The sequence below is a fragment of the Copidosoma floridanum genome, unplaced genomic scaffold, assembly GCF_036245765.1.
Source record: "Copidosoma floridanum isolate Cflo_tuat_1 unplaced genomic scaffold, Cflo_Japanese_pri ptg000035l, whole genome shotgun sequence".
NCBI classification, from domain to species: Eukaryota; Metazoa; Arthropoda; class Insecta; order Hymenoptera; family Encyrtidae; genus Copidosoma; species Copidosoma floridanum.
Window position 1 is genome coordinate 1,730,977 of NW_028321912.1, and position 13,768 is coordinate 1,744,744.

The window sequence follows — 13,768 nt, forward strand, 5'->3', positions numbered from 1 at the left end:
GTGATGTACATTGCGTCTGCGTCGTGGATTAATATGGGCACGTCGTTGACGCACAAGATTTGTACCATTTTTGTGGTAACATCCAAAATGAAGGTTTTCAAACAGTAGTATAATAAGAGTTAGGATGTATCCACAAATTAAAATGGCATATAGAGGAAATACATCTTGTAAACCAATGAAATGAAATGCATTTTTTTCATCAGGAATTTTGGTCCTGTAGTTAGCAAATATTCTTTGCATGATGCCAGTTTCCTTAAACCTGTGGATACTAAACAAAGTTTGTTAGCATACAAATACAAGTACTATTTATTAAAGTAATCGTCATGGTCAGTATTGTCGTTATTATTGTTTCCACAATTGTGAGTATTAGTCATATTTTTATTGTTGTCATTATTATAATTATTGTATCAAACGTACTGATGATTAAGGAATTTAGTGATTGGATGATGTTTCTTTGTTCTTAGACTTCCATACGCCTTACTGCCCAGAGGAACACTTGCTAGTTTGCATGGTGGCTCCTTGTCTATATAATCCAACATTGATGATAGTGCAAACAAGGCTACTTTTTTGGAGCAGACCTGAAATTTAAAAACAATACAGTTTAATACAGAGACTGCAAATTTTTATCCCTGATAGACGAAGGAGATGTGTAAAGATCTGGAGGATCATAAACAAGTTAAACTATTAAAAATATTATTTTTATCTTTTTTTTTTTTTCGTCTTACTATTAACACGAAATTTGCTCTCTACGATTTTTATCGCCACTCAACAATAGAGCAAGAAACTGTGTAGGCGTTCAACAATTTTTTCAGTAAGGATGACTTAATATCGCTACTAATATATATATACATTTACATACATACACTCAAACAAGACTTCCAAAATGTACCTGCTCGAGAGCTGCATCAATATTTTCCAGCAAGTTGTTTGAATTTTTAATCATTTGGCTTATTTTATTATAAACGGGATCTTCAGATGATGCCTTGAAATATACAGAACAAATGTATGAAATGAAATTCTAACATTATTGTCAGTTAAACTTGTATTTTTTTTACCAAAATAAATTCATAGGAACCGGAGCCATTTACAGCAATAGGTTGGTAACTACCATCTTCCGTGAACTCAGATATATCATTAAATGGCATTGTGGGTAGTCCAACTGTCAAGTAACTTGTCAAAGATCCACAATAAACCGCGTAGATGACTAATGCACAAAATAGTACTATCAAGTAAACCAACTTTAATGACGTACGGTTAACATAAGCATCTATAAATTGAAAAATTTATATTTATGAAATTCATAATCGTTTGAGAATCAGTCGCAAATTTTGGTACTCAAAATTCACCTGACAACCCTTGCTGGCAGAATACGCCCCATATTTGTGTACAATTTTCCAACAAAATGGCATATCTTGAACGTGTTCTGTCTTGCAATTTCATGTTAATGAAAGACAATGTAATTGTCAAAATAACTACAGTAATAGCTAGCTTAATCCATGCACCTTTGCTGAAAATCTAATTTCCAAAGACTTCAGTTATCCATTCTTACTTTCACATTTTAATGATGAATAAGATTTTTTTATGTTTATATTTGTATATGACCAAGTACTATATAGAGTGTCACACTTTCAACGTACCACCTACGTTTTCTTTTTCTCTATAAAAATTTAAACATTTAAAATACATATAATTTTAAAAAATCTGTCTATAACAATTATAACAATATTACATATAATAAAGTAGACTAACTTTTGACCGTAACCAATTTAGAAAAATTAACATTGTTTTTGTGTGTAAAAGAGTGTATTATTGAAAAGATTTAAAAAATTTATATATATAAAAGATCAATTATTATAAGAGTATATATTCCAAATTAAGATATGACAACGACGACGACAACGACAACGTTCGTTACGTCGATAATAATTATAAAATCTTTTATACGTACTTTTGTATTCAAAAATAAATCTTATGTTATGAAGAAATAATATAATAATTAACGTGGTAAGTAAATTCAATTAATAAGTACGTTAACTTTTACTTTGCTCAAAAAAATCAAACAAAAATCTCAGCCTTAAAGATGTTATGATTGTCGCTTATTTTCAAGTCACATAGTAAATTGCGCATCCTTGCACCCATATAGAAAGAAAGGGTATAGAATTTTCAAGACCACATGCTTACAATCATTACGAACAAAGCCAGCACGAGTGCCGTACGTGCAGTCTGAGTATTCTGTTTTCCCGGTTATCACCACTAAAAAGAGATATTTGTTTAAAATTAGATCTTATTTCCTGACACAGGCTTTTTTTAACATTCAAATGTTTATTGTGAGATAAGTACTGCTCGGAATCTATATAACAGCAATATTATTTTACCCCCTTGAGGTATAGCTATCCGTAAGAGTAATTCGTAGAAGCCATTCGTATCCAGTTTGTACATATTTTGGTTTGACATTCGTTTTTTCTTTTTATCTGTTTTTTTTAATCAGGCACTGCCTATGTATTGTATAGGACCAAGCCATTTATCGATTTCTCGCGTTTGCATACTAAAGTAGAAATGGTTTTGTTCAAGCAAACGTATTTTTGTCGCAAGGTCAATTTGATGGCTTGATTATTGCATGACGCGGTTGTTTTTTCACCAACAAAACAAAAAATCGAACTTTGATTGGTGGTCACTTTGAGTTTTTCACAGAAAATAATCAATACCATGGACGAGTCATTCCAAAAGTCGACTATTCATATTTGTGTCAACAATAACTTTAGTTTTCGAAATTGTTGATTTTTCTCTTTAAATTTATACAATAAGGTTTATAAAATTTGTAAACTAAATTATCTTATCATATAATTCAGAATTAATTCCAGGGACTATTTCAATACTCGTAATCTTTTCAAAACTCCTATTGAAATTTTTTATATAGTTAAGACGTCGCAGTGATAAACTCATAATGTCAATGGAAAACGAAAAGTTCCCGGGCCTTTCATACATGATAAATGCATAGGTAAGACATACGTATACCACTGTAACCCGCAAAAAAAATACATATTGAACTCGCATGTATTTACGAACCTTACATTTTACAATATACACGTAATTTCTACATACACGCGAAAAACCTGTTCTTACCGAGGGTTTTGGAGTCCCTCACTCTGATTTTTTATTTTTTTTATTTTTATTTTTCTTTTTATTCTCTAGTAAGAATTTTGTTTACTAAACAAAACAAGACACTTGTCAATATTTAGAATACAGAGAGAAAAAATTTCTTACCTTTAAGTATGCGTTCCAAGGTATGAATGAATTGTCCGGCATTTTGATAAACAAACAGTGCAATTGGGACTCGATAGGAATCGTAAGATCAAATTCTTTTAAAAAAGTTTGGTCCATAAATGCCTCTATGGCAATAACATCAAAACTCGTAGCTATTGACGTATTAGTAAAAGAAGAATTTCCCTTGCTTGCTGCAGTTTTTTTATTCTTAGCTTCACTACCTCGTAACAGTTGCAGGTGCTCTGTAGTTATATTCATCACGGACGTCAATTCATCCATAATTCTTGATGGTAAATCGTAATTGTAGATTTAATTTGATTGTTTTGGATGGGATTTGTCCTGATGTGTTATGAACAAAAAAATGTGTTAAAACATAAAACAAACTATTCAAAAATTAAAACCTGTACTTTTCATACTTTTTTAAATATCACTTTCAGCGAAACATCGGTCAAATTTTTTCTCCTCTCAAACAAAATGTGTTTATCTTTGACATTAAGACGAGTCGTTGGATTCCACTGAAGGTATTCGCGTACCTGAATCGTGTTACTATTCGATCCTGTGGAAAACCATTCCTTTATGTCGGAGTCATTCCCACATTTCACTAACATTTCTACAAGATAATTCAAGCCCAGTCGATTATCTTGAGGATTTTGGCAGAAAATACTCAATGACTCCGACATCGATGTATCAAATAGTAATAACCAGACGTGAGAGTCAATAATCTCATTCGTTGTAAAATTCATGAAATTTTCAAAATCATCTTCGGTTTTTAGCATAATGACGAATAGTAACTTTGAACTCTTCCACATACTGTAATACTTTATTCTTAAGTCTAATCCTGCGACTGCCATGGAATAATAGTGATTTTTTGAAAGTTGCCTCATCATGCCCGTTGCAACATGCATACCTATTAAATAAAAAATAAAGAAAAATTCCATGCTTGATATCATTTTAATAATCAATATATTTTTACTTACTTTCGAAACCATAATACACGATCACAACACTGTTGGTTTTGTAAAGTTCTTTTACGTCCATTACTAAATTCGAATAATTATTTATATCACTTGTTGAATCATAACTAGAAACTAACGAAACAACCGAAAGAATGAAAACTAAAAACGTTGGTGAGACCATTTTTAATCCGTAATGATGAAAACAAAGATTAACAGGAATTGATGTATTTTTAATATTGCAGCTGAAAGACTGTACTGCAAAAACGAGTTGTAAGATAGTGGAGTCTTCAAACTAAGATACTTGTCAATTGTATTTAAATTTTAGGACAATATTTTTTATTGACTTGTTTTGATTCCTGTGAACTGTAAGAAGTCCTTCGCTCGACTGCTTGATCGGATATTCATGTACCAGGATTGTTAGGATTGGGGAAGAGCAGTGGCCACGTGTTGAATTATGAATTGTATCGATTCTCGTGAATAATATATTGCAGTACTTAATAATAAATTTTGAAGCTTGACCAATGTACTTTTTCGACAGAGCAAGCAGTACTACGTGTATAAAATGAAATGTACGAAAAGGTATGTGTATAAATAAATTTGTATGCGTCTATGTATGTTTCTACGTACATAGGGTATACAATAAAAGGGTAAAATATTTTATGGATTGAAGAGTTATTTTCCAATGAATCTTGACGTGTTAGAACAAAGATTTTTATGAAAAAAAAAAAAAAAAAAAAAAAAAAATATATACAGATCTTCAAAACCTGTTGTTTTTTAATTCACATCAAAGAATCGACAAAACTCATGTTTTGGTTCTCATACAGATAGTTGTTAAAACTCGATCTACTTTAAAATCTTGATGTAATTTTTCATTAGATTGTTACAAAATTGAAATTATAGATGTAACAAATAGAAAACGTATTTAAGAAACTTTTATTGATGTTGAAAAAACATCCGATAAAACTTATGCAAACAAAAACTGTTTGGAATGTACACGTACAGAAACTATCGTCGGTGTACTAGAACTATACTACGGAGTACGTAAAATAATTTAGACAAACTTAAAAAAGTACTTTTACTTCCATGATCCTAAAAAGTTTTAAATAATAACGTTAATAAAATGAAGAAACTTTTTTTTCTTATCCATATTAGCTTGTTAGCAACTGTAAATTAAAGTATACAATTTGAGTTCTTACAACCAATGTACTGCTATAACTAATAAGTTTTGATGACTCTTTTAAGTTTTCAGCACATGAAAATAACATTATCCATTTCTACAGTAGAAAATATTTGTTTGATGCTCTCCATTAGGTTCCCGTTGTAATAACATTATATTTAGATTAAAGAAAAACGAATTCAATTTAGAAACAAAGGCCAGTTATGCGAAGCAGAGCACTTTAAACACATCTTGTTTCATATATTGTTAAAATTTTTCTTTATGCTAACACTACAATTAATATTGTTGATTTCTTTTTATAAACTATTTTTGTTCAAGTTCAACATATTTCTCGTTATTTGGTATTTATGTTTTTTAAATTTAATTACCTTTAAGGTAAAGAAAGCTAAAAAAATAAGTTAAAAATATTGTCGAAAAGTAAGAAAAATACGCATTGTGACTGTAGTTGGAGTTAGAAGTGATCACAATTAATGCACGCATCAATATTCAAAACTAATATATGTAAAAAACATAACACTTCTAACAATTCTGGAATAAACGTTTTGTTACATTTAATTTAATTATTTAATTGAAACTACCAAGTAAAGCTACAAAAATAAATGATAAAAAATTTCTTAAGCAATTAGTGTATTACCAACATCTTTGTTGGTTAGAAATCTATTTAATCATTTTACTCTTTTGATGTGTTACTATAAGAATTTTTTAGTACATTATACGGTTGTACAAAATGTTTTATTATCTATCAAAAAAGATTTAATGTGTAACATTGAGTTTCAGAGAAAGATCCAGACTGCAGAAAAAATTTTTTTCTTTAATTTATACCTTTCACAACAAAGATTTCCTTGTTTTATATGATTAATGATTTGTAATGATAAAAGTGTTTTTCATTTATTTTTATAACACCAGATCAATTAACTTTGTTCCTAGCACAATTTGTACATCATGATTTTAAAAAATCATATCCTTACAAAAATGTATTGAAGTATTTCAAAAAATATAAATATATTTGACCGGATACTTACGTCACGTACAATGTCGACACGAGTATCAAGACACCGAAACTGCATAGCAACGAGTAAGGCTATAAACTATGGTCTCATGTAGGTATAGGCGAAACAGTTAACGATGAGCAATAGAGTTAGACAGCAAAGGCCAGGCGTTTAGGGTGTTGCAGTTGCGTTGCCGATAAGCAGCAAGCAGAGGCTCAGGCCCACAAAGGGAAAACACTCTCAGCTTTCCTTAAAAACAAGAATTAGTATATTACGTGACGAGGCAGGGAAGTAAAACATTTCCGTTTACGTGTATTTTTATACCAGCACTATGGAAACGATAATAGTTTATAAATGTACTTGGAAACAAAACTGACCTATAGGTATGCCACCAAATACATAAGCTTCTGAAATTCATTTATATAGTCACAGAATCACTTCGAGTACTCAGACGTACAGAGACTAAATAATTAATTATTTTCAATTGTTAAGTACAACACTACTTAGTGGCTGAAATCATTAATTTAACACTCTGCAATCTACATATTCGCATGGCATAAGTATTGAGGTTATGATTCGATTGCTTTAGTTTTCGTCAGCTGAGTATAGTTCATTGTTAACTATAGCTATATACACATACGTAGTTGACGACTGACACGGTAAAGTAACTGGGGGAAAGTTGCGCATAACGTTAGTCTACAACAAAAAAAATTCCCGGGCTGGTCAGGAATGCATAATTTCCCAGCCTGAAATCAGGACGGAAATGCGATTTTGCCATCAGAGTATGATAAAATAGTATATTACGTACGCGTTTGCAAGGCTTTGATTTACGAATCGAGAGGTTCACGGCACGAGCTGAAAGTGAAGACCGTAACAAGGCTTATAAAGAAGCCTTTACAAACGAGTTTTGTATAATATTTTTTCGCCTGAGAGCCCCAAATTAAGCAGCGAAGGTGCTATTTTGAAGTTGAAAGGCAGACAAGTGTATTAAAGTCAATTCAACTCCAATTTGCGTCTTGACTTATTATAAATAGCCGAGGAAATCTAAGTAACACTTAACAATAAACATTATTTCTAAGAAATTTTTGCAGTTCCACATCTTATAATGGAATAATTTACGATTTAAGGAAAACAAATCTACAATGAGAATAATATATATTATATTCATGTATGTAAGCGACGGAAAAAGTTGGTGTTCACATAAAAGTACGTTCATATCAGAGCAAACGAAAAATGGCTTTAGAAGGAAAGATATTACATACTGCTAATTGCTTATAATTTTTCTTACAAAAATAGTCTAAGCTGAGGATTTAATTTGAATAAGAGTTTTCATCACTTTACATGTGATATACAAAACTTATGGTAAAACAAGAAACGGGTCATTCTCTTACTTGGTCACAGATGAGAAAAATAATGCTCGGAATGTGTATAACAGCAATATTATTTTACCCCCTTGAGGTAAAGCTATCCATAAAAGTAATTCGTAGCCATTCGTACCCAGTTTGTATATATTTCGGTTTAACATTCGTTTTGTCTTTTTATTTTTTTTTTTTAATCAGGCACTGCCTATGTATTGTATAGGACCAAGCCATTTATCGATTTCTCGCGTTTGCATACTAAAGTAGAAATGGTTTTGTTCAAGCAAACGTATTTTTGTCGCAAGGTCAATTTGATGGCTTGATTATTGCATGACGCGGTTGTTTTTTCACCAACAAAACAAAAAATCGACTTTTGATTGGTGGGCACTTTGAGTTTTTCACAGAAAACAATCAATAACATGGACGAGTCATTCCAAAAGTCGACCATTCATATTGGTGTCAACAATAACTTTAGTTTTCGAAATTGTTGATTTTTCTCTTTAAATTTACACCATTAGGTTCATGAAATTTATAATCTTAATTGTCTTATCATACATTTCTGAATTAATTTCAGAGACTTTTCAAATACTCGTCATCTTTTTGGAACTCCCATTGAAATTTTTAATATAATTAAGACCTCTCAGTGATAAACTCAATATGTCAGTGGAAAATAAAAAGATCCAATAAATGTGCTCCTTCTTTTGATCGTATTTTGTATTGTTTAACGTAATAAAATATAAAGCACGATTTTTTTATCCCCCGCCCTTACGTAATTTTAAGGTGATGTCGTGATCAGCTCGCATCCATTGTTATATTACGGCTAAAAGAAAACTTTAATTTTCATTTGTAAAAATTTTGTGCTTTCCACAGAGAATAATCAATAACATTAAGACATATCTCTACGAAAACAAAGCATAAAATGTAAAGAATTAAGGCCTTAGCACTCGTAATTTGCTAATAAAGCTTTTCAACGATTATTCAGATATTATAAAAGAGCCAAAATGTGGTAATTAATTGTTATTATTTTGACAGGTGCCTAGTTTTTTGAAAGGTAACATTTCTGTTAAATGAAACAATTTGTGTCTAAATTTAGTCTCGAAAATTATCATTGTATAATTTAGTTACACAAAGTTTGAAATATAGGATTATGCTTTTCTAAAGTAGTATCACATTTATATTACCAAATAAAAAAGTTATTTAGGTGACAGTTGAAAAATATTCTGCAAAATCTGAGACCCTTACTTGATATATTTTAATCTATACGGTAAAGTTTTTATAAGACGCTATTAAAAAATTGTTTCGTAAGAGACCCCCGTACTGAAGACCTTTTAACAAGATTTGAGAGTAGAACATATTAAATATTATAATTTATTAAAAAAATTTCGTCGAAATACTTGGAAAAAAAAACTAAAATTTTGAAAAATTTAATGAAGAATTATTTATGTAATCACGATAATAAAAAAAACTTAAATAACATTTTTTAATAAATATACATATAAAATGAGTGCGTGTGTTTGTGTGTGTATGTGTGTGTAAATTGGCTGGTACTAAAAAAAGGTTTGTTTGGATTAGAATATTTTTTAACTTACTGATCAATATGCCAACAGATATTATTCGTTTTATCTAACCGATCCAATAAACAAACAGAAAGTGAATCGTAAATTAAACTTAAGTTACAAACCACAGTATGACAAAAAGTCAGAAGTAGCCTTAAAGGATTCGTTAATAGTGAAATAGCTCGTAAAATACTAGGCTCACGTGAAGGTCACCGGTTCATTCGTAACAGAAAAAAAAATTAAAACTAAATAAATGTCAAAGCTTAATTTAAAAGAAAAAAGTCTCTAAAATTTTGAAATCATGTAAATAAAGTGTGCCTTATTAATTTGAAGTATTAATCATTTTGATAAAAATCGCCCAAGCCAACTTAATAAGTAAGGAAAGCTGCCCCTTGACACTCTCGAGAAGCTGCTTGTCTACGGTGAGATAGCAGCTCTACTAGGTGGAAAAGGGACACTACAATAGAGCGATGATAGCATGGCTCTTCTGTACCTGGAGGAGTATTCCCCACCAATTCTCTTTCATAACAGTGCGCGCAGCGCTAGTCATTAACTCGAATAGTCCAACTGCAGTAAGCAACGACAGCGTTTAGTATTAGTACAAGCAGTGATTGTTGCACCTTCAGCTGTACAAGTAGCACACAGAGCGCATATCAAATTTATACAGTAATCAGTTCGATATTGTTCAATCGTCGTTGTCGACTCTGTTGAAGCGGCAGTTTGAACGATTATTTGTACTCGAATTTCTTGTTCTAAATTATCATGACTTTTGCGGAAATACCGACATATACCGACGAAAAAGTACTCGCATCCATTGAAGAAGGTATACGGGGACTTACGGCTCCACGATCTCTTCCCCGTGCAACTTTTAATAATAAAAGCCTCATCTTACCAATTAATCAGAGCTACGGTGACAACAGTCCCTCCAAAGTTAAGCCACACAAGGTAAAAGACCATTTCTATATTGAATTATTACTGTTTTTTTAGAACGAAGTTTTTTATCGCGGGTTACCATGGGATAATATGGACTTCCCGTGTATTTCCTATGTATAAGAATCGTTGGAAACGGAGACTCATCAGGCAATAAGTGTAAGAAAAAATCACGCACTTCTAAAGAGGGGGTGCACTTTTACAGAGGGTAGACGTAACTCAGAGAGAAAGAGAGGGGTAGCCGTAGACAGATTAAGGAAAAAGCGTGCACTCCCATTTTTGCTGGCTGAAGAAAAAAACATAAATTGAAGATAATGTGATTACGAATTAAATGCAATAAGAATTTTGGCAACCGAATGTTATTTAAATGAATAGGAGAACTTTTCTGGTTGACATGCATCAACACGACCCTTATACCCGTCTAAGCTCAGGTGCTATAATCACATTACCAGTAGAAAATTGGTGGCGAAATAAAATATTAAAATTAGTAAAATAAAAAATATCAATACTATATACACTATCTAATAAAATTATTCCAATAAAAAACATTTTAAAAAATTGTTGCATAAATGGCAGATCAATGTATATAGTCAGTATTGATAAAATCAGTAATTGTTAAATAGTATAACCAACCAATATTACAAAATACGCTAAATCTTCAAAAGGAAATAAGATAGAGCCAAAATATCGAGTTTTACGGGTCTCTTTTGAGGAAAATAGCATTGTGACACACAAAAAAATAGGCGTTGAGTTATGTAAAGATATTACCTAAAATATCCGGCCTCTAAATATTTTTTTATAAAATCAAGATGGAAAAATAGTGAGAAAATTAAAGCATATTTGCAGAATTCTTACAAATATGTAGGATTTATTTCTCATTTTTTGCCTAACAATAACCTTAAAAGTTATTTTAAAAAATTCCTTGAGCCTCTTATTCATAAAAAATGTGCAGAAAAGACATAAATATACCACCGTAACCCACGAGAAAAAGAGGGACTCCAAGTCCTACACTCTGGTTTTTAGAATGAACTCTTTGTAATTTAATGATCGATGATTTTTGTAGGAAGATTTTTATAAAGAGGTAGACTGCACAGGATTTGCTCTGGAAGAAATTTACGTATTCGTAAGTATCGTTTAGTTTTATTCGTCATACATATAATTTAAATGATAGATAAAAATACAAAAAAAATTATTAATAAAAATGACATAATATGAATAGCAAAAAATATTTTCAATAAATTTTGTTTCAACTATAGGTCGAAGACAAATTAATCGTAGTCGAGGGTATACATAAAAAGTTGCAAGATGAGCACGGTAATGTCTACAAAAATTTGTCAAAGACGTTTCCCGTCTCTGAAAACTACGACTTGAATGATGCTAAAATAACCTTAGTCTTGGACGGTACATTAACTATCTACATTCCTTGTAAGGTTGAGCCATTAGCGGATGAGAACTGTACCATCAAAAGTCCATACAACAATGAAGCAACTGAAGAAATATAATTTCAGTTAGAAGAATAATATTCTAATGGTATTTCATAACTTCATCTTTTTAAAAATTCAAATAAATGATAAAAACTACGAGAAGAATTTAATATTTTTTATTTTGTTGATATATATAACCATATTATGTCATTTGTATACACACTTTCATGCAATAAATACACTCCCATAAAATGGTAAAATTTTATAGTGTGTATTGATAAGTCCTCTAGCAAAGCAAAACGACTAATTTCTTTCCGATTTCATTTGTATATAATATTTGACATAATCATGTAGTTGCAAAAAAATTGTTTATCACACGTTCCTAATACTTGTCACTGAAAGATTTATCTAAAAATAGGCAACAGATATTTTTCTAAAATATTACTAATTATAATATTTTACATGAGAAAAAAAATGAAGGCGAGCAATAACAAAGTAACTAATTCATACAATCTTTCTGTTACATTTAAATATAATAATATGCGTACATTATATCCTGAGGCAAAAATGACAAGTCAACAGCACAGGTAGTCTAAACTTATTTGTTGAAAGTGTAGCATTGAATTTTAAGTGAGGTAACAAGGTCAGATTATTTTAATAATTTCACAAGATTATAAGATGTATATTATGGTACAAGGATGTAACATGACAAGGGATGGCCTTGTCTACCACTATCTGTGCGGTTACATAATGCCGACGCCGGTCCTCCCCCCAGCAAATCTATTGGTGAGGTTCAAGGTTTTGATGCCTCTTGCACGACAGATTTCCATAGATTAAAATTTTCCATAATTGATTTTTGTGATTCTATGTGTGTCGCGCTACTTGATAAAGGACAGTGCTTTTTTTGTCCAATTAAAAAACGGAAAAGGGTGTATTTCAGTGCAGTGGCCTTCCTGTTGCCAATAAGGTCCCCTCTTTCTTAGATTAGACTGAAGTCGCAACTCTTCTTCATATGTTTTTAATAGAATTGTACTGCCCCATGAGTTACGGTTACCTGCTATTACTCAGGCCTCATAGTCTGTCTTGACAGTTTTACCAAAACCACCGCGCTGGAAAGGAACGATGCACATGGCCAGCCCCAGAGAACAGCTTGTAAGTAAAGCTATTATATGTCATTGTAGTGTGTCAGTGTAGTAAATGCTCTGGTGGAAAAGTTGTAAACGTCACTGTTTCTTAAGCAAAGTGGGGTAGAATGCTATTTGGTTTGACGCCCCCTCACACGATCTAAGCTGTCAGCAGCGGAATCTCCGTCAAGGTCTTGCACACCCGAGAGAAAGATTATCAACATTATTACTAGTTATTATTATTTTTATCATTTAAATATATATTACTCGTACAATATATTTTTTTAATATTCATATAATTACTATTCTTGTCATCATTAATGCTGTAATAACTAAAAAAAATAAAACATTACTAGACTTCATACGTTAGGTTTCTAAGAAATGAGGGGTAAAGGGTACAGTTGTTGATCTCCCGATACTGATTTACTGCCAGATGCATTTTTAACTAGAGCTTTTATATATAAATATACAAATTATACAGAGGTATTTTTAGATTTTTTGGTGGCTAGATTTCCAACGTTAGGTGACAGTCACCTTCTATACTGCATTAAAAAATCGGCTGCATATTTGGAAGAAAAAGGAGTTATTTTTTACAAATTGAAACTCTTTCATCGGCTGATGAACCTTGTGAAATTTATTGTACGGAAACAAAAAACAAAAGATGATTTCTTCAAAGAAAATTGCAATTTTAAATTATTTAAATCATTGGGAAATCATATGAATTTGATGTACGTCGTTATTTAGCGTACACAGGTGGTTTAACTTAAACAAAAGATTACTTCATTTTTATACACAAAAAATTTTAGTAAATGCATGAACTTTTTGTAATTAGTATAAAATATCAAGTAGGCTCTAACAATATGCTATATAGTCATCGGCCGTATTTGCCATTAATATTAGTCATTCTAACACCATACTTTAAACTTTTTGCAATTTGAAGAATTACCGTAAGTAATTCTTTTCAAATCTAATTTTATTTTCTCTCAAAAC

At 31.1% G+C, this 13,768-nt stretch overlaps 1 protein-coding gene across 1 annotated transcript; it reads left to right on the forward strand.

The window, feature by feature from the left end:
• Positions 1-9,888: 9,888 nt before the first annotated feature.
• On the forward strand, positions 9,889-11,732 carry LOC149373192 (protein lethal(2)essential for life-like). Its single transcript, XM_089597759.1, has 3 exons — positions 9,889-10,245; positions 11,294-11,353; positions 11,487-11,732. The coding sequence occupies exons 1-3, from the start codon at positions 10,063-10,065 to the stop codon at positions 11,730-11,732; spliced, it is 489 nt and encodes a 162-aa protein (XP_089453885.1). The 5' UTR covers positions 9,889-10,062.
• Positions 11,733-13,768: the final 2,036 nt, after the last annotated feature.